At 47.4% G+C, this 21,356-nt stretch overlaps 1 protein-coding gene across 2 annotated transcripts in view; it reads left to right on the top strand.

Moving 5' to 3' along the window:
- Window positions 1-12,043: 12,043 nt before the first annotated feature.
- ITGB8 (integrin subunit beta 8) overlaps window positions 12,044-21,356 on the top strand; it is a 55,148-nt gene continuing 45,835 nt past the window's right edge. For both annotated transcript variants that reach the window (XM_060280731.2, XM_060280730.2), the window contains exon 1: window positions 12,044-12,860. In XM_060280731.2, coding sequence (XP_060136714.1) covers window positions 12,731-12,860 — 130 coding nt within the window. In that variant the 5' untranslated portion in view covers window positions 12,044-12,730. The remainder of the gene's footprint in view (window positions 12,861-21,356) is intronic.

Below are 21,356 nucleotides of genomic sequence, written 5' to 3'. Positions count from 1 at the left end.
GGGCATCACCAGATATTCAAAAGAGCCCAGAGGCGTGAACATCGTGGTTTTCCATTCATCACCCTCCCGGATCCTAATCAAGTTGTACGCCCCTCTTAGGTCGAGCTTGGTGAAGATCTTGCCCCTGCGTGCCGCTGTCAGGAGATCATCCACTCTGGGCATGGGGAAAGCCACTGGCTCTGTCACCGAATTCAGCCGTCTAAAATCCACCACAAGACGGCGCTGTTGCGTGTCTTTCTTGTCCACCCAGAAGACCGGGCTGCCCCCTGCTGCCTTACTTTCTCTGATGAACCCCCGCTTGAGGTTCTTGTCGATGAAAGCGCGCAGATCCTCCAGTTCCTGATCTGACATGGCGTACAGCTTGGCTGGGGGTATAGTTGCCCCTGGCACCAGGTTGATCTGGCAGTCAAAAGGCCTGTGTGGGGGTAGGTGGTCGGACTCTGCTTCGCTGAAGACCTCCTGCAGGTCCCAGTACGGCTTGGGTATTGCCTCACCCCCCTTGACGTGCATGGTGGCCACCGTGGCTATCGGAGGCCCCTCCCCTGGTTGGTGCTGCATGCAATGTTCCAGACAAAAGTCCGATCCAAAAGTGATGCATCTCTGGTGCCAACTTATGGAGGGGTCGTGGCGCGTCAGCCAGCTCATGCCCAAGACGATGGGGGGGTCTGAGATGGTTGTGACGTTGAAAGCCAGTGTCTCTGAGTGCCTTCCCACCGTCATTCTCATGGGGGGGGGTTTGATGCGTGATGGCCCCTCCCAGCAGCTCTCTGCCGTCAATGGTGGCCACGTGCAGGGGAAAATCCAGCTGCAGAAGTTGGATCTGGTGCTCTTCCGCAAAGTTTCTCGAGAAGAAGTTGGCGGAGGCACCACTGTCAATCAAGGCGAGGACTGTCAGGGGATAGCCATTTGGGAGCGTGAGCGTGACTTCTAGAACCACTCCTGCTCTGGGAGGGGTGGGCTGGCTGTGCTCCTCTCTGTGCGGGTGGGCGGGCGGGGGCTGTTGTCTGCTGACTGTGCCTGGCCGCTCCCCCTTGTCTCCTGCAGCCAGGCTGTCTCGTTTCCCTGCTGTGGTGCTGCGTCAGCTGGGGAAGGTACAACCGTTCCCGCCTTTCCTTGCCACTCTCTGCGATGAGGGCAGTCTCTGACGCGATGCCGGGGGGAGTTGCAGAGAAAGCAATTCCCGCCTCTTCCCTCCTTGCGTCTTGGCGCCGCCGGGGTTTGAAAAGCCCCCGCGCGCGCTCCTCCGATCTCCATCGGTTCCGGCTCTGGGCTTGGCCTGGGCGGGTGTGGGGGCGGGCCCTGGGGTGGGGTTTGGTGATGTGGTCTGTCCTGGGAGCGTGGGAACCAAGGTTTTGCTGCGCGCGTCGCTTGTTTGTCATTCCATCTGGATTCCTGTCTCACCCCCACCGCTAGCGCCGCTTTGCTTAACTCATCCATAGTTCGCGGTTTGGGACCTCTTGCCAGCTCATCCTTAACGTCTGCGTGCAAACCCATGTAGAAGGCTGATTTCACTGGCTCACTTTGCAGATCCCACCCCAGTTTGTGCACCAGCATGGTGAATCTCGCCCAGTAGTCCCTAACTGTCGATTTTCCTTGTGTTAAGTTATGAAGCTCCTCTTTAGTGGCCTCCATTTCACTGTCACTAGCGTACATTATTTTTAAAGCTTCTAGAAATAATTTTGCGTTCTTCATGCAAGGATTTTTTTGCGCGATGAGCGGTCTTACCCATTCTCGGGCGGCCCCCGTCAAATGCTCTATGATAAAGGAGACTCTGTGCGCGTCATCTGGGAATTCTGCTGCATGCAATTCCAGCGCATAATTTATTTCTGTCTCGAATCCTAGGTACTCCCTAGGGTCGCCGCTAAACTTGGTGACTAGGCTCTGTCCCCTTCTCACTTGGACTAGCTGCGGCTGGGGCACCCCCCCACCTCTAGCGGCTTTCTCCTCTTCCAACTTTTTCTGTAGGTCCAAAACCATCACCCTTAGCTGTTTCTCAGTCTCCTCTTTTGTCCTCACCTGGTCCACCAGCTTGTTCAGCTCCTCCTGCGCTCCTCGCGCTTCCTCCTGAGCGGCATGCAATTGCTGCTGTGCGTGCGCTGTGAGGTTCTGCAGCTCCTGCTTCGCTGCTTCGGCCTCCAGCCTCCAATGCTCAGCCTCTTGAGCGCTCATCGCTGCACTCCAAAGTAGCCAAAAAAAAGATTCGGGAGTTGCTGTCAGAGGGCCTGGTATGGCTACTCTAGAGTAACGACTCCAGCATGGTCTTTTAAGGTTTTTATTAAGTGCTGATTATTTACAGTGTTCAGAGCAGTAAAAATGCATCCTTAAGGTGAGGTGTCTGAACTCCCGAATGGCGATTGGTGCGTTTTCTTCCAGCACCACAGCTTTGGCAGACCCAACCTCTTCCCCCTACGTTTGCGTCGCAATTCGGGAGTTGGGGGAATTGGCCTCCCCCCTGTGCGTCCAACTTCCTGTCCCACCTGCGGCCTGGGCTCCACAACCTTGCCTGAGCCTCGGACACCACTTCCTGACTCTCCGCTGGAGGCAGAGCTCTCCTTACTCTCTCCCGCGCTTGGGGATGGGCTGGAACTTAAGATGGGAGGGACTTCCCTGTATCCCTCGTCCCTCACACATACTATCGGCAATAATAATATCATATGCAGCTACTACACATATGTGTAACTTACAAAGGCCTGCTCTGAATTTTGAGTTGAAAAGGTGCTAAAACCATGAGGAGGAAATGCAGTACTTTTACCGTACGTAGAGATATTCTTTATAGTTCAAAAATCCACCTGCTGCCATGGCCCAGTGATGATAAACATGTGTGGGCAGAATATTGTGCAATATGTAGAACAGAACAATTTTCAGTGATGAACTATTTCAGATAGTAACATGGCGATAAATACAATCATTGCATCTTGCAATCGTAATGTAATCATGTTGATTACATTCTTACATGATATACCTGTGTAGTTTTTTTAAAAAAAAATACTGGGATTGATGGTCTTCAGTTATGAGAATATTTGCCAGAAGTGTGCATTACGTTTGGATGAATTTCAGCTCCCGAGGAGAAGTGGAATCCTGCATCACAGGGGGATTTTCAGCTTATTGGAGGCGAAGCAGGATCTGTACAATGAAGCGAGTCCAAGCAGGGACCCCTGAAGCACTTTGTGGCACCTTGACAATCCAAAGCAAGCTTCCGCTGAAGGCATATTAAATGTCTTTAAACTTACCTTAATGCCAGGGTGGGATGATGGAAGAATAGAGAGCAAACACCAGAGTTGGAAAAAGCGGGTGGGGAGCTTTGTTGAGAGTGATGGGATTCAAGTTTGCTGCAAATATCTTCTCCCAGTGGTTTCAATGGGATTTAAGCATGACTAACTTTCTTTGGATAGGGGCCAGAGTGTATTTTTAAAGGCAGGCCAGATGGCAGCTCTTCCACTTGAAATTAAAGAGAGAGGGAGAGGGGGGGGGAATTCTCTCTACGCATGTATGTGCGGAAAAAAGAGCAGGTTTCTATCCTGAAACAAAAATTATGTGGTTTTTGTTTATTTTGTAGAGTTCTATCCCACCTTTCCAAAAGGCCCTCAGGCAGTTTACAATAAAAATAAGCAGCACCAGCAATGGTATAGTTTGAAACAGGTCACAGAAGGCCCTTGCTGCTAAAACAAATAATAGAAATTATCTATGGTTATTGCAGGGGCCGGTAGCTCCTTTTGAGCTAGTTTTCCAAAGACATCATAGGTTTCCACTGTTGAGGCACTCAGAGAGAAATGCATCTAAATTAAGATGTAATAAATGAGCCAGTAGTAGATTATATTTATTAATTTAACTAGCAATGGGGACTCAATGTAGCCCCTAGGACTTAATTAGGCCACACCCCTATCCTTAGGCCCCACCCTCACCTGTCCTGACTGCACCCCCCTCATACATGTTGGTTTGGCTGGAATGTTTCCTTTTTTGTGGAATGTATGGTACTGTACAAAAGCAGGAAGAGCGGCATCCATTGCTCTGCTTGGCGCCTCTGGCACCAATCAAAACTGGCATGTCACACACCCCCCCCCCAAAAAAGTGACCCATGAACAGCCCCAGCCCTGGTTTATCTTGTCAAAATAACTCACATCTCCCTTCTCAATTCTGACTCACCCTTTTCATTTTCATGTTTTGGCTGCTGGTTACTTTAATTGAATTGTTCAAAAGCAATAATAATAATAATAATAATAATAATAATAATAATAATAATAATAATAAATCTTCAGTTAAAACTATAAAAGGTTTTTTTATAAAAATCAATTAGAAATAATGCATCCTTAACACACACACCCCTCACACAAATGATGGAGAAATTGTGGTGGAATTGGTACATTTTACAATTGGTCATGCAAGGAAACATTCAAATGCTGGTCAGAGGTTTGTTTGTTTTTTAAAAAAATTTTATTGAGTTACACAATTTAAACTTCTCATAATCTACATAATTTATAGAAAAATCAAAAACCTGCACACCCATTCTCTCCCCCCCCCCAACCTACCCTTTATGGGATTTTTTTAAATTATTTTTTTGTATATAGTCCTTCTGCTTACATTGTTATATTTAACTTCATATTCTTTTATCTAAAAACATTCCCATTCTGATCATTTTAAACCATCTCTTTAAAAGTACTTCTTATACTTAATTATATGCAAAACATTGTTCCTTATCTTTTACATTCATTTTTGTGGTTGTACGTGTTTACTCAAACCCTGCTAGCGAGTCTATTTCTTTAAAGTATTTCTGCAGATGCAACATATATAATCATAGCTGCCAAGTTATCCCTTTTTAAAGGGATTTTCCCTTATGCTGAATACGCTTCCTCGCGAGAAAAGGGAAAACTTGGCAGCTATATATATAATTCCAAGTCTTTTTTTAAAGTCTCTATTGTCTTTATCTCTTAATCTTCCTGTAAGTCTTGCCATTTCTGCGTATCCCATCATCTTGGTTTGCCAGTCCTCTTTGGTCGGCGTTTTGTCATCTTTCCATTTTTGAGCAAGCAGAGTCCTGGCCGTAAATGCTGGTCAGAGGTTTTTAATGAAATAAACCAAACAATTGGCCAAAATATACAAGTGAGCCCTCAACTGGCATTGTTGTCTATTTTTGATCATTTTCAAAATATTTGTAGAATCATAGAATGGTAGAGTTGGAAGAGACCGCAAGGGTCATCTACTCCAACCCCCTTTGCAATGCAGGTTTATTATCTTTTACCAATGTGGGGTTCAAACCCACAACCCTGAGATTAAGAATCTCATGTTCTACTAACTGAGACTGGCGCACGAAGGTGGGAGCGGGGGGAGGAGTCCGCACCAGGTGCCATTCGGGGAAAGGGTGCCATCGTGGCCGCCCCCCCCCCAGGACACGCGTCCCGGGGACGCACACCCCACCACCGTGCTGCATGCCACGCCCCTGCAGATGGCTCACCATGCCCCCGGGGGCACGTGGCATGCCCCTACGGGCGGCGCACCACACCCCCAGGGTACACACCATGCCCCCAGGGTACACACCATGCCCCCCCCCGGACGTGTGCCGGCCACGCCCCTGCCTGTTCTCCACTCTGGGGGATGCAACAGGTAGCTCCACCACTGCCGACTGAGATATCTTTTTAAAGAGTTAATACAGTGGTACCTCGGTTTACAAACACAATTGGTTCCGGAAGTCTGTACTTAACCTGAAGCGTACTTAACCTGAAGCGAACTTTCCCATTGAAAGTAATGGAAAGTGGATTAATCTGTTCCAGACGGGTCCGCGGAGTACTTAAACTGAAAGTACTCAAACCAAGGCGTACTTAAACCGAGGTATGGCTGTACTTTTCTTTATCGTGGCAGCTAGATTAATAATCGCCAGTTTCTAAAAGCAGTCACACTCCAACCTGCTGAGTCTGTGGTATAAGGAAATGTGGCAAATTGCTCTGATGGGAAATCTTTCCTTTTCTTCTTCTTCTTAAAGAACGGCAAACTGGCACATGCAGCGCCTTACTTGGGTGTGCCTGGAGTCTTGGAAGCTTGACTACCCTATGTTCTCCTACAAATGGACCTTGAGCTGGTCCGGAGGTCCTAGCAGCGGAGCGGAGCTATCGTATACCCTTGACTGGTACACTCCCTCAGTCTGGGATTATCGTCCACCGAGCACGCAGCTTCGGGAGGGACACACAAGGAGCAGGGAGGGAGGGAGGGGACACCCGCCTAGCCAGCCAGATCAGCCTAATCAACCCTGGTGATCAATGGGGTGACAGATGTCGCAGCCAGATCGCCCTCACATCTTACCTTTAAAGTAAAAGGCTCAAATAAATGGTCCGGAAGCAGATGAATATTATGCCCTATCTACGGTATAAATTTATTGAACATGTAACTAAATCTGAGGGCATTCTTCACACACACACACACACACACACACCTGGAAAATTATGGACTACATTTGACATAGATACAGAACCTGCTTGTCATTGATTTAAAAACACTTGTTTGTTATGTTGTTATTGTTCTGTTTTACTTTTATGTACCTTAAATGTGATGTAAAAACGTAATAAAAAGGTGTTTAAATATTATTATTACTTTTTATATACCACTTTTTATCTTCCAAGGATCTCAAAGTTGGTGTACACAGCTCTCCTCCCCATTTCATCCTCACAACCACTCTGTGAGGTAGGTTAGGCTAAGAATGTCACCCAGTGAGATTCATGGCTGAGTGGGGATTCGAACCCTGCTCTCTCAGGTTCTAGTCCAACACTCTAACTATTACACCACACTGGCCCTAATGGCCTACAGCTGCTAAGTTTTTGTTTGTTTCAGCTTCATTATTCTGCCCTTTCAAAATGTTGTGCAATTCAGTAAATCAAAATGGCACATAGGGTGAATAGTCTATAGCAGCCTTAGCCAACCTGGTGCTCTCCCAATGTTTTGGACTACAACACCCATCAGCCTCTGCCATCTGATGGGCTATGTAGTCCAAACATTGGGAGGGCACCAAGTTGGCCAAGGCTGGCCAAGCATCATCCTTACATTTCGAGGTTATGCAAAATGTGGACAGTTTTGGGATTGGATGTGTTGCCACCGGATTTCTGTCATCAAGAAACTAAACAGAATAGCATTGTCCTTGAATAAAATGTGATGCCCTTAGTAAAGGGTGATGTCAGTGAATGATTAGTCAGACAACATACCTGAAAAGAAACAGGGAGGGGGGAGTTTCCTAACCTTGCCTTGGCTTGAAATGAAGGTACTTTCCACTTACTCAGCTGCAACAAGTAACCTTTGAGTCCTTCTGTGTATTCACTGGTCACCAAAATAACAGAAAAACTGAAACTCAAAAGAGCAGCTGGCTGGCAGCTCCGTGGGTTTTATACTTTCTTTCTTTTTTTTTCATTCTTAATCTGAGACAGTCCAAATCAAACACTTACTGAAATATTAAATAATGATATACAGGAGGTGGATTACTCACCGAGGGTGCTGAGAAGGCATCCTTGGGTAAAAAAAAAAATATCACTAGAAGAAAAGAACCATACTCTGGAAAATGAAAGGGAGAGCGAAGGGATAAGATTTATTATGCACTCGGAGTGGGTGGGAAAGAGTTCATGGCCATTTACCAACTTTTATGAAAAGGCTGCCTTCATGTGTAAGAGGGTAGGGAGGACCTGGCAACACTGTGCATAAGGATCTATCTTTCAGCTATTGTTCTTACATCATCTTGTGGCCATTTTATAAATTGGAGCAGGGAACCTCAAATCCTGGACTCTTCACAGGCCAACTTCACCACCCCATCCCCAGTCCTTAAGTGATTTTGCCTGGCTAGATGGTGTCCTTGAATTCTGATATGAGCACAGAGAAGGGCATGTAAGTGTGTGCAGAACAATGGCATAGCATGGCTTGCCAGCGCCCGGGGCTACTTGGAGTGGAAACTGACGGAGTGTGCATGTGCATTCAGTTGCCTAATGGTGTCTTCATCACAGGAGATTGTGGCCATAGAGATAAGAAGAGTTGTTCTGTCGTCTGGAGAAGTCACTTCCTGGTTCACATGGAGAAGCCATGTTCAACAGAGTCTAGTAACAGAGGTACTCAATTGTACTGAGGCAGCACCGGCTGTTGAAATTTTGTGCCCCCAAACAATTTTGCGCCCAGGGCAATCTCCCGTGCCCCCCATGCTACACCACTGGTACAGAAACTGACTTGCTGACAAAGGTAGCATGTATACCTGAAGGAGCGTCTCTATCCCCATCATTCTGCCCGGACACTGAGGTCCAGTGCCGAGGGCCTTCTGGCAGTTCCATTACTGTGAGAAGTGAGGTTACAGGGAACCAGGCAGAGGGCCTTCTCGGTAGTGGCACCCGCCCTGTGGAACGCCCTCCCACCAGATGTCAAAGAGAAAAACAACTACAGTACCAGACTTTTAGAGGACATCTGAAGGCAGCCCTGTTTAGGGAAGCTTTTAATGTTTAATAAATTATTGTATTTTAATATTTCTGTTGGAAGCCGCCCAGAGTGGCTGGGGAAACCCAGCCAGATGGGCGGGGTAGAAATAATAAATTATTACTATTAATTATTATTAATAATGTTATTATTGTTATTGTTATTAATGAGTGGGGGAACCCAACCAGATGGGCGGGGTATAAATAATAAGTTGTTATTGTTGTTATCCATTGCTCTGCCCACAATTTATTTTGGTGCCTCCCACCACTGGCACAGTGGTCCTGAAAGGTTTGCCCAATAGGGAATGGGCTAAAAAAGCTTCCCCATCCATGATGATGTATGTGCTAACCCCAGGTGCTAACCCTGCCAGACGGGCTTCATGGAGTCTTATAAACCACCTGGAGTTACGTTCAGCCTGTGAACCAAACACTTCCACCAACAAGAACTGTACATGCATACAACCTCAGGAAATTCTTGCATACAATTCTCTGAAATCATATGAGAAGCGGGCCACTGCTTGGAGGAACAGCATCTGCTTTCTATGCAAAAGATGCTATGCTCAATCTTTGGCACCTCCAGTTTTTAAAAAGACCACTGCCTGAGAGCTGGTGCCAATCAATAACGGATTAGATTGAGAAATAGTCTGCGGCAGCTTCATTTGTTAGACGATAGACAGCCTGTGAATGACGTAATATACTGGATAAGGGGGCATGACTTCTAAGCGAGCTTGACCATCAACAGATGTGCTTTTGGAAATTACCTTGATCTAATCTTAATTTGTTTATCTACAAATTATAATATTTAACAGCATGGCTACAAGGACACTGGAAACAAGGACTGCAAATTGCTTCCAGATGAGCTGCTTATTGAGCATTTGTTTGCACAAAGTTTGCAGGGAGGTTGTGCAACATCCACTGCTGTCAAACAACCGTCGTCCCATAGCTTTTCATTGCCTTTCCCTATCACTCTACTCACTGCACAAAATCCGACTGGTGTGGGGCGAGAGCAAGGGATTTTGCACAAGAATGCAAAATCCGCTTTAATTTTCAACTGGAATTTACTAGTATACAACTGAATCTCATCCAAAAAATAGCAACAGTCCATACCACAATCCCTGACTTAAAACACTTTATATAAAGGCCCCATTGAGCTCAGTGGGATTTACTTCAGTACCCTGTGTTTAGAATAAAGAGTACAATCCGATACCCACCTGGCAATGAGCTTGGCTGGTGTATCCAATCTCACCTGCTTGATGGGGCAGAAAGCCAGATCTGCTTCCCCCTCTTTGACATCTGGAGTCCCAAAGAGAGGACCTCCTCCTCCATCCCTTGGTGCCTGTTTACCAGCCCACTACCTCCTCCTTCCTTTCTTCTTGTACTTGGTGCTGCCAAACCATGCCAGATCCTGACAGAGCCAAGAGGTCCATGGCCAGCCCTGCACATATGACATCAGAGACAGGGGCAGGCGGCTGTAGTTTTAAGAAAAAGACCTGGCAGACCAAACAGGGAGATCTGGTGAGTCAAGTTCGGCATGCGGAGTGAAGGTTCCTTACCCCTACACCCAGGTCAATCCAGGGAATCTCCATTGAAATATCTTCTCAAGTAGCAGCAGTGGCGTAGTATGGGGGGGCACAAGAATGGTTGCCCCGGGCGCAAAATTATTAGGGGTGCAAAATTTCAACACCCAGTACTGCCTTGATATAGCTGTGTGCTTTCGTTGCTGGGCTCTGTTGAAAACGACTTCACCGTGCAACTAGAATTACTTATCTTATCTCTACGGCTGGAATCTCATAGGTGATCCAGACACTGTTAGGCAGTTGAGTGTGTATGCGTTCTCTGTCCATTTCTCTCCCTCACACTCACCCCCCTCCACGCAGCCCCGGCTTAGCTGCCAAGTATCCCGTTTTTCATGGGAAGCCCCGGATTTTAATCCGTTTCCCGCTGTTCTCCCGAATGGAGAAAAATCCCGGAAATCCCCCGGATTTCCTACCTGCCAGGGAGCCTCCATTTTGGGTGCCGCTCTTCCCATGTGTGGGCCCCAGAAATCGGGCAGAGCAGCCCCGGAAGTCACTTCTACGCATGCCTGGCAGCCATCTTGGTGGTGGCCACTGCCAAGATGGCCGCCAGGCATGCGTAGAAGTGGCTTCCAGGGCCGCTCCACCTGATTTCCGGTGCCCATACAAGGGAAGAGTGGCCCCAGAAGTTGCTGCTATGCAACGTCTGGTGGCGCGCCGCTGCTGATCCCACATTTTTCAGTGAGAGACTTGGCAGGTATGAGCCCCAGGTGCTGGTAACCCACACTATGCCACTGAGTAGCAGACTTGAGAAAGACCTTGAGATCTTTGGGAAGCAACTCTGAGCAAGATGATCTCTGGGAGGCAGCTTCAAAAGCCATCTGGGAGGAACTGATAGCAAGGAGTTGTAGGTTCTTCACTCTCTGAAGATTCAACAGTTTTCCATTCCATTCTCCCAGCAATAGGGAGGGAAGACTCAAACAATTGCAATCATAGCATGAACAATTGTGCTGCTTGATGAATAGTCCACATTGTTTTAAAATAAACCCAGACCTGGGCTTATAAAAATGCTGTTAAGACTTTGAGTGATGTAAGAATATGGGCTAGCCTTCCCCTGAAGCAACATGAAACAATTGCTCCAAACATATTCCTAACCAGAGTGCCATGTTCATACCTCTCATTTCTGCCTGCCCTAAAATAACACATGGAGTTTGAGTGTCACCTTCATTTTGGACATCCCAGGCGGGGGGGGGGGGTATCGCTGTCAAGCAACCTATATTAGGATTGCAGCCTCAGCTTCAGGGCCAGAATCCAGAACAGCATACAGGCAAAACTGAAACCGAGCAGAGGGCAAAGCGAAGCAAATGGTGTGTTCAACTGAGGCCCCACCCCAAGGCTCAGCTTCAGAACAGGTTTGCGTCAAGACTCTTCCTTGGAATTGCAAATTATTAATAAGAAGGATCACCTCATAACAAGGTGCAAAATGCAGTCATTCAGGATTCTGCCACCACTCCCTGCTGCTTCCACAGTTCTGGGAAAGGCTTTTGTGGTAGCGTTAAGAAGGCTCTGGGACTTGCTTGCTAAGAAGTTCCCGCCTGTTCCCACCAAGTGTCAGCTTATCCTGTTTTCGGTGTAGCTTCAGCAGCGACACGACAGGCAGGAATTCAACAAGTGCAGCTTCGTCAACTGAACACTGCACGTGCATTGAGGCACGTCCTCAACTTTCAGAGCCGGGTAGAGCTGTGTGTTACTTATTTTACCGTAGCACCCTCCACCGAATTTCTGCAAAGGAGTCATTTCGGGTAGAAGAAGAAGAAGAAGAAAAAGAAGGCAGTAACTCGCTTTGTTTATATTTCCCAAATCCTGCACAGAACCGTAACAGAAATCAGAGCTGTCCCCTTAAATTCCCCCCCCCTCCCCGCGCTCGCCGGTGCTTCCTGGCTCTCGTGGATCCTCGCACCGGACTTTGAGCGGCTTCGGGGTCCGGCTGACCTCGAAGGAAACGTGGGCTGTCTGTCAAGCAAGCCCCGGTGCGGGAGAGGAGGGGGCGGAGCTCGGCCTGCAGGCGCCCCCCCCCTCGCCCGCCCCCCTCGCCCCCGCCCCCGGAGGCGCATTCCCGCCGGGAACAATGGAGCCGGCGATGCCGAGCGCGACAAAACAAAGCGCGGTGTGGGCGAAGGCTGCGCGCGCTCCGCCCCTCGCGTCCCGCCCACGCGACCCCCTTCGCCCTCCCTCGCTCGTCGGGAACCTGCCTGGCAGCATCCCGTGCCGCCGAGACTGACGCTTCGCCGCGAGGCAGAGCACAACGCGGCTACGGCAGGGGCTCAGCTGGCCTGTGCGCGGGAAGCACCGGCGGCGGCGGCGGCACGCTTTGCTCCGACGCCCGGCGGCGCGCCCTCGGCCGCCTCGCCTTCCCTTCTTCTTCCCTCTCGGCTGGGAACTGTTGCTTCTTCTCCCCCGTTGCCAAGGAGCCGGGCGCCAGGAGCGAGACAAAAGCCTTTTGTGAAGGAGCCGGGCCGGGGGGCCGAGGCGGATGGAGAGGCTCGCCGGGAAAGCAGCGCGCCGCTTCTCCTGCCCTCGCCGGGCTGCACCGGGCTCGGCCGACCGGGGGGCGCCGCCGCGCTCGCCCTGACATGTGGCGGCGCTGCGCCTGCTGCTGCCGTCGTCGCTTCTCCTCGGCTCCTTACCTGCGCGGTGGTGGCGGTGGCGGCGGCTGCTGCCCCTCAAACCCCTCAGGCGAGAGCTTGGTCGGGCCCCGGGCGCGGGGCGAAGGGCCGCCCGCTTGGCGCGATGTGGACTCCGCTCTTGGGTTCCCTGACGGCTGGGCTCGCCGCCCTGCAGAAACGCCCGCGAGGTGCTGGCCCGGTCCTCGGCTTCGCTTGCCTGCTCGCTGCCCTCGTGCCGGGCTGGGGCCAGAGCCGTAAGTTTGGGTCTTGGTCTATTCCCTTCCAGAATAGGCACTCGCGCCATCTCCACGATGCTGCACCTGACTGCGATCCTGTTACGCACTTACCTGGCACCTAAACATCTTTAAGATCGAGTTACCTCAGCCCCGAGGAGTTCAGTGGCCAGGATGCAGCCTTGGCAGGGTCCATTCCACTCGATGGAATCAGCTCCTAGAAAGCTATTTGACAGAAGTCAAAACAAAAAGGAGAGGAGATGGAGACATAAGAAGTGACCTTTAGTGGCAGGGTTGGGGAGGCTCTCTGGTTTGGGTGTAATAAAGGTTTCCACCCAACTCTGGGTTTTGGAGTTTCTCCGCAGGAGGTAATTTGTGAGCAGTGAGGGGGGAATAACCATTTCATCCCTAATAGCTTTTATGAAAACTTTTGAGCCATGTTTAATATTGCATCCAGATCATCTGCTTGCGGGTCAGGTGGCTGCAGCATCCTTCAGGTGTATCTGGCTCCACTGCCATAGGAGCTTAGGAAGTTGTCTTAAACTGAGTCAGACCATTGATCCATCACTGTCTGTATTGTCTGTGCTGACTGGCAGTAGCTCTCCAGGTTTTAGCCAGGATTCTTTACCCAACTCTACTTGGAGATGTCAGGAATAACACCTTTTGCAGGCAAAGCATACGCTGTAACACTGAGCTGTGGACCTTCCCTAGTTGATTGCAGTTTAATGTTTTTCATGTGTAACTATCCAACTACAGGTACTAAATTAACATGGAAAGGCAAATATGAGTGTATTATTGCCAGTGATTGCCCTTGTGAATGGTCATCATGCTTATTTTGCAACTCATTTTAATTGAGTTGTCCCAGACTATATTTTTTACACTCCTTTGTCATTTGACTCCACTGCAGCCTTTTCTTTCTCCACCCATGTATATATAAACCTAACTGAAGATAATCCTTCACACATCTAATGAAGTAAACTCAAAAGTCCACAAAAGCTTACGCCGTGATAAAATTGGTTAGTTTTTAAGGTGTCGCATGACTCTTTGTTGCTTTAACAGATTCTTCTGACACTCCAGAGAGAATAATTGGGCAAAGAGGTCAATGCAGACATCTCTTTGCTCCTGTAATAAATGGCACATGCTGAGAAGTAACCTTTCAGTGGAGAGTGTACAGTTATTCTCTCGTTCTACAGAGTGAAGCCTAACAAAGCAGCTGTAAACAGGACAAGTGTGCTAGATTTTTCCATTATATGCATTTAGCCCATTGCTGAGCCAAAATCTCTGAGAGATAAGGCGTGTCTATTCATTTTTTTCTGCCCTTCCCTGAAATAATAATAATAAAAAAAGATGATACTGTAACAATGGAGGAAGAGTTGCAATAAAAGGCTGGTTTGGAGTTCTGTAGAAACAATTGTTGCTGTTTAAGCTACAGAAATAGAAAATATGTAGGTGGTATTTGTATTGGATTGGAGGGTTTTTTTGGTTAAGAAGAATGCATAAGTTTTCATGTTACACAGGATTTTGTTGTCAGGCAGGTCAGAGAGGCAAGTTAAATCTCAGCAATTCACAGACCAGGGTTGGTAATGCACACAAATATTTTAGACAGTGTGGCCTAATTACAAACAAGTCCCTTAGTTCCTTTCCCTTCCTTAAGCACATCTTTAAAAACAATGTCTCTGACCTCCAGCCTACACATAAGCACAAGTAACCCCATGTGATCTCTCTCTTGAGGCTTTCAAGAGCAAGGCTGGGAAACTCTGTAAATTGTGCTGGACACCTGCATGACCCAAGTTACATTTGTTAGTAGCTCTGCTTGCTAGGGCCAAGATAATCCTGCATATCACTCTCTGAAATGTTGCTCGTTGTTTCATAATGTTAATATGATACAGTACGGGGTCTCTGGACATAAGGGGACTCAAGTTAAGCAGCTAGGTTGTATTGGACAAGTCATTGTCTTTTAGCTAGGCCTATTTCTTCGAGGGAGAAAATAAGAGAAGAATTGAAATGCATTCTGCACATTAGAAAGCCTGCGGAAATAAAGAACCACAGCTAACCCAAACACCCAATCTAGAGATCTCATACGCCCCACCACCAGAAGTATGGGATATGCATAGGCTTTATTTATCATGTTGGTGGAGAATCCTGATTTGTGCTGGTAAAGGAATGCATGTGTGGATGTGGCAAAGAGACACTCTTGAAACAGAGAAGCTATTGCAGTCAGGGGAGTTCTTGCGAATGTGATGAGTTGTTGTTCACATTGTCTTACTGCTTAGTAAAATGTAAGTATCCTGCTTATATCTTTGCTTCTGGTTTGCATGAGTAATCAAGAAGGGATCCATTATAGTTTAACCTTATACAGTGGTATCTTGGGTTAAGAACTTAATTCATTCTGGAGGTCGTTCTTAACCTGAAACTGTTCTTAACCTGAGGTACCACTTTAGCTAATGGGGCCTCCATTAGCTGCCGCCGCGCCGCCACCATGTGATTTCTGTTCTCATCCTGAAGCAAAGTTCTTAACCCGAGGTACTATTTCTGGGTTAGCTGAGTCAGTAACCTGAAGCGTCTGTAACCTGACGCATCTGTAACCCGAGGTACCACTGTGTTTAGAGACTTACATTTAAGATGCAGATACATTTAGTTCAGTGTTACAAACTTAGATGTGAAAGCTAGGAGCTAAATGACACCTTAAACCAGGCATCCCCAAACTTCGGCCCTCCAGATGTTTTGGACTACAATTCCCATCTTCCCCGACCAATGATCCTGTTAGCTAGGGATCATGGGAGTTGTAGGCCAAAACATCTGGAGGGCTGCAGTTTGGGGGTGCCTGCCTTAAACCTAGGTTATGGGTGCAACAACTGAATGTCAAGGCATTTTTATAACAAGAATATAAAGCTGAAAATGAATGAACTGCCGCTAAAATACTGTTTTGTGTTCATTTTTCACATTGCCTAGTCCTTATCTTGCCCACCCCCCCTAATATTCTTAAGAGGGTCTCTTCCCCAGTCTTCAGAGAGTAGCTGGAAGTGGGGAGGCAGAAAAAGGTCCTCCTTTCCTTCCGCTCTGTAGTTTTAATCTGAAATCTTAGGCACAGTACTGCACCCAGAGCTCAGAAACTTCTCACACTAATGAGATTCCATCGCAAAATGTGCCTAGAACAATGCAGGTTTTAAACACTGATTTAATTCTTGGCCTATGTGCTCTAACCTGTCACCTCCTAAGTCTTGGGAGGAGCTGGTGGAGAGAAAGAGAGCGAGAACTCTGTTGGGTCTGTTTAAGATTGAGATTACATATTATGGGTAAGAGACTTTAGATGTAAATTCCCTGGATTAGTGCAAAGATAGCATCAAATATTTGGGTCTTCTGATCTATCTGATGCTATCTGATCCTAATGACACTTGAAGCATGATGCCCCAGACAAGCTTAACTTTTGGGAGCTGTATTCTCCAGTCTCAATAACACAACTCCTTGGGTATAATAGTTTGGAAATTTTACATAAGACCCTATGCAGGAGCTATTTTTTCAGTTAAGTATTATCCCAAATGCTATGATTATGGCAATGGAGAACAAGATGTGGATTATCATCAGCTTCCAGATGAGATTAGTTAATGTACAGATGGCAGTGCACAAGGTCTTCAATAAACAAAGTAGTTTATTTCACAAAATTAAACCTTCACCATTTTTATTACTAGAGGTGATAACTGATGGGAGTCAGTTCCTAATACAATTCAGGGAAGCTACCTTGCCTCTTAAGTCATAGCTAAAAGAACACCTATATCCCAGACCTGTGTAACGGAAGTCAGGTGTTTAAAAAGTAAAATGGAGATTGAATGCTGATGTAATACGTTTTAAAGTTACTACTCCTGTATTGTCACATCATCTGTGCTGTTTTACACACAGAAAAGCTAAGTCAACTAATAGCATAAATTAAGCACACTTAAGGACTTCATGGTCTCCATGACAACTATGGAGCTGTCTCCAATGGTCATAAGTCCAAAACAGTGATCAGACCATACCCTTGAACTAGGCTTTTCCTTGAGGGATGTAGCAAAGGTGATTGTGGTGTGCATGTACATGGAAAATTCACTCACTTATCATGGTCTGAATGTTAGGTGGTGAAGTTTGGTTTGGTGGCACCAATTATCCTCTGTAAAGGTAGAGCACCAGTTATGCCCACGTGCATAAACTGGTGGATTCCTGAATGCTCTGGGGGATTTTCCAGCAGAAAAAACTGATGATCCTGTCAAAGTCTTGATCTTGCTATGTAATAGGTGGTTGACATGATTGCTCTTGCAGAGCCCAGATGGCTCTTAGGTATTCTGGAAAGCATTGGGCAGGCTGTACAAAGACTGCAAGTAGCACAAATCTTACTCCGAAGTTGACCAAACAAAAGTTAGTACACATCATGCCTACCATGTGGCAGTCTGGGTGGTGGAGAGAGCTCATTTAGCAGCCTGCACTGAATCCTTTAGTGGTCAAGTGGAGTTCTTTTGGGTGGTCCATAAGTTGCTGAATCTCATTGTAGGGAAAGGATCTCTGGAATCTTCAAGGACTAGATGACCCTTCCAACTCTACAATTCTCTATAATTAACTCTATAATTCTATGACCCACTGGCTGAATGTTTTGAGGATGAAGTTGCTCAGCTTCAGAGTGACCTTGATGTAGCTGCTGTAGCCATTCAAATTCAAGTGTCACATGTTGTGGAAACAGTTTGGGTTGATTCACAACATGCTTGTGGCCATAAGTCCAACTGTGGGTCCTCTTCACCCATCCCTCTTGGCTTATTAAATCTAGAAGAGGGGTAGTAGACTGGTTGGGTCTAGAGCATGGTTAATGTTTCATGAGAGGGGGTGTCCCTGACATCTTGAAAGAGACAGTAGTACAGCTGCCCCTAAAAGAAGGTGGTCCTAGACTCATTGGTTTAGACATCTGACCAGTTGCAAATACCCCCTTCTTAGGGAAAGTTGTGTAGGGTTGCGGCAGAGTAGCTGTAAAGTGTCTTGGATGTCACAGATTATCTCAACCCATTCCAATCTTGGTTCAGGACTGCCTATAGGTCCAAGCCAATCTTGGTCACTCTGATGGATTACCTTTACCGAGAGTGAGGCAAAGAGAGACAAGCCTTGCTCTTGCTTCTGGATCTTTCTGTAGCTTTTGATACAATTGAAAATGGTGTCCTATGGATGGGTCCCCTGAGTTGAGAATTGGAGGCCTTGTATTATGATGGTTCTGAACCTTACTTTACATAACCAAGTCCAGAGAGCAGTATTGAAAGAATGCCTTTTGGCTCCCTGGCAGTTATGTTGTGGGGTACATACCACAGGGCACTATTTTATCCTGAGCAGTATTCAATATCCTTTTGAAGCCATTGGAAGTGATCATTGGGAGTTTGGAGGCAAGGGGCCATTAGTATGATGATTACACCTAACTCTGTTTCTACGTAACATCTAAATCAGGAGAAGATGTACAGGCCCTGGACTGGTGCTTGGGGTCACTAGTGAACTGGATGAGGGAAAATATACTGAGTTTGAATCCTGGAGAGACAGAGGCAGTGTGGGTGAATACTTCCTGTATCTGAAAAACTGACCAATGGCCTGCCCTGGGCAGGTTTGTACTCCCTCTGAAGGAGCAGATTTAGAGTCTGGGAAAGCTTCTGAATCTAGCTTTGCCCCTAGATGTCCAGTGGCTTCAGTGACTTGGAGCACCTTTTATCAGCTTCGGCTGGTGTGACAGTTAAGGTTGTTCCAAGATTGGGGTAGCTTGACTGCAGTAGTTCAGGCACAGGTAACTTCATGGCTAGATTACTGCAATGCCACTGTATGTCAGGCTCACCTTGTGCTTGGGCTGGAAACTACAGTTAGTGCAGAGTGCTGCAGCATGATTGCAGGCAGGAAGAAGACCCTATCAGCATATTACGACCATGCTCAGAGACTTGCACTGGCTGTTCATTTGCTGACAGGCCAAAATCAATGCAATACTATTAGTATAAAAAGCACTCTACAACTTAGGACCCGTTTACTTCTAAGATTGCCCTACCACATATTTGACTGCTTCAATATATAGAACAGACACTTTTACGAGTGTTGCATAATGTTTGTTCCACAATTGCAAGGAATCAATCCTTCAGCATGGCAGCATCTACCTGTAGCTTGATCACCTGAACAAGCAACATTTTAAAATTAAAGAAAGTTTTTGTGTTTCAAGAAGTCAGGCAGAGAGTCTACCTTCGTTTCCTCTCTGCTGCAGCATATGTTGTTATGCCCTCAGCTCTCGAGATAACTGGCCTGTATATTGTTCTCCGGTATATAGATAAAGGAAACACAATGATCCGCCTCCAGAACCTACTTCTTTTCACAGTATGGTGATAGTAGGCCATTTGTCACAGTAAATAGAAAATGATGGTCCTTCAAGCTCATTAATTGTTATTTCTGCGCCAATGTACATAATGTTAATGAAAAGCTGTGAAAGAAAATAGGCAAAATGTATATATATTTAACTAATTATTTCAGTTTTTCTTGTCCACTTACTTTAGGTGAAGGCAGAATGTGAGGTTTAATAAGAGCAACTACAACATTAAAAAAGCAGTATTAAAAGTTCCAAGTCCCAATGTATCTTCAGAATGCTGATTAAAAAAAAAAGACAAGTTTTACTTCCCAGTGACAAAGGATCTCTTGTTCTGCGACTTTAACTAAAGGGTAATTGTAGTGTAGCTCAGCCAACAGAAACAAGTACCTGATGCTGGAATGAGAACATTGGACAATAAAACTTGCCAAAACCACTCCAACACAATAATTTGGCTTTATTCTTTAAAGAAAAAAAAGTAATGAGGAAGTTATCAAATGAAATGTATAATAGAAAATGCAATTAAGCTCACACTGCATTGATCAGTGCTATGATTCTAGTAACTGTTAAGAGATAGGAGTTTACATGTAACAGTAATCAAGCTGAAGTCCAACAATTAGCTATTTCTGGCATATGGCTTAATAATTGGTATCTAATGTTGAGCTGCACTGGACACCGTTTGACAGCCTCAGAAATTCTAATCCTAGTAACTTTTTTGGTAGGTCTTAAGAGCAGGGGGGACGCGGGTGGCGCTGTGGGTTAAACCACTGAGCCTAGGGCTTGCCGATCAGAAGGTCAGCGGTTCAAATCCCCATGATGGGGTGAGCTCCCGTCCCTGCTCCTGCCAATCTAGCAGTTCGAAAGCATGTCAAAGTGCAAGTAGATAAATATGTACCGCTACAGCAGGAAGGTAAACGGCGTTTCCGTGTGCTGCTCTGGTTTGCCAGAAGTGGCTTTGTCATGCTGGTCACATGACCTGGAAGCTGTACGCCGGCTCCCTCGGCCAATACCGCGAAATGAGCACCGCAACCCCAGAGTCGGTCACGACTGGACCTAATGGCCAGGGGTCCCTTTATCTTTACCTTTAAGAGCAGGAGTAATCAGTGTAGTGCCTGCCAGATGTTGGATTATTGCAGTTTCCAGCATCTTTGACCCTTGGTTCTGCGGCCTGAGGCTGAGGAAAGCAAGCACTGGGGCAAGTTCTCCTTCTCTGGCCAGTAGTTTGGGCCACACTTTCTCTCCCCTTTACTGCAATGTTATTTGTGGGGATCAGGGGATGTACGCTCCCAGTAGCCGTAGGTCACCTGACTGGTAGCAAAGGCCAGCGGGCGCCTCTCTTCAGTTTTGCGGTCCCAGGTGTAACTGGCAGTAACATTGGCATGCTGGGGGGGGGGTGTTACAGGGAGGTGAGAAAGAAGCTCCACACGACCAACAGGGCGCTCGCTCTGGCCTGCTGGGCTGCCCCCGGTGCACTATGGCCAGGACCCCAGTGGAGCGCGCAGCCGTGGGCGAGAGCGGCGCTACTGGTGGGGCTGGTGGATAGAGGCGGAGGCGGAGCACAGCCCAGCGAAGTGTGAGTTTGGTGTTCCCGCCCGCCGCGCCGCGCCCTCCAGCTTCCCGTCGCACTTGGCCTTGCCGTAGGACGTGACAGGGAGCTGGAGGGAGAGCATGGTGCGGTGGGCGGAAACGCCAAAGTTGCGCTCCGCCGGGCTGTGCTCCGCCTCCGCCTCTGCCCACCAGCACCGCCGGCAGCACCGCTCTCACCCACGGCTACTCCGGCCCTGCTTCTAGGGGGGCAGCTGCCCCCCGCCCCGCGCTGGGGTACACCCATGCTGGAACTCACAGTGAACACCTCCCTCATTCTCTCAGAATGGCAATGACACCCACCTGAGAGGTGCCACAACCGAGTTCTGGCTGAAAAAAAAAGCCCTGGTTTCAAGTGATAAAGCAAAATTATGAACTAGGCCCAGGAGCATATTGGCAGTGAGTGCTGCATTCTCAGCAGAGGTGTTGTATGGTGTTGTTAGGATGCTCCCATCAGCCGCCTAGCTGCTGCATCCTGCACCAGCTGGGTTAAGTTCAAGGGAAGTCCCACATAGAGCATAAGGCAGTAATCCAGTCTTGAGGTTGCTGATGCCAAGACCACAGTGGTCAACTCATCTCAGTCCAGGAACATC

The sequence above is a fragment of the Zootoca vivipara genome, chromosome 11, assembly GCF_965207765.1.
Source record: "Zootoca vivipara chromosome 11, rZooViv2.hap1.1, whole genome shotgun sequence".
Classification (NCBI taxonomy): Eukaryota; Metazoa; Chordata; class Lepidosauria; order Squamata; family Lacertidae; genus Zootoca; species Zootoca vivipara.
This window is presented reverse-complemented; position numbering and strand designations above follow the sequence as displayed.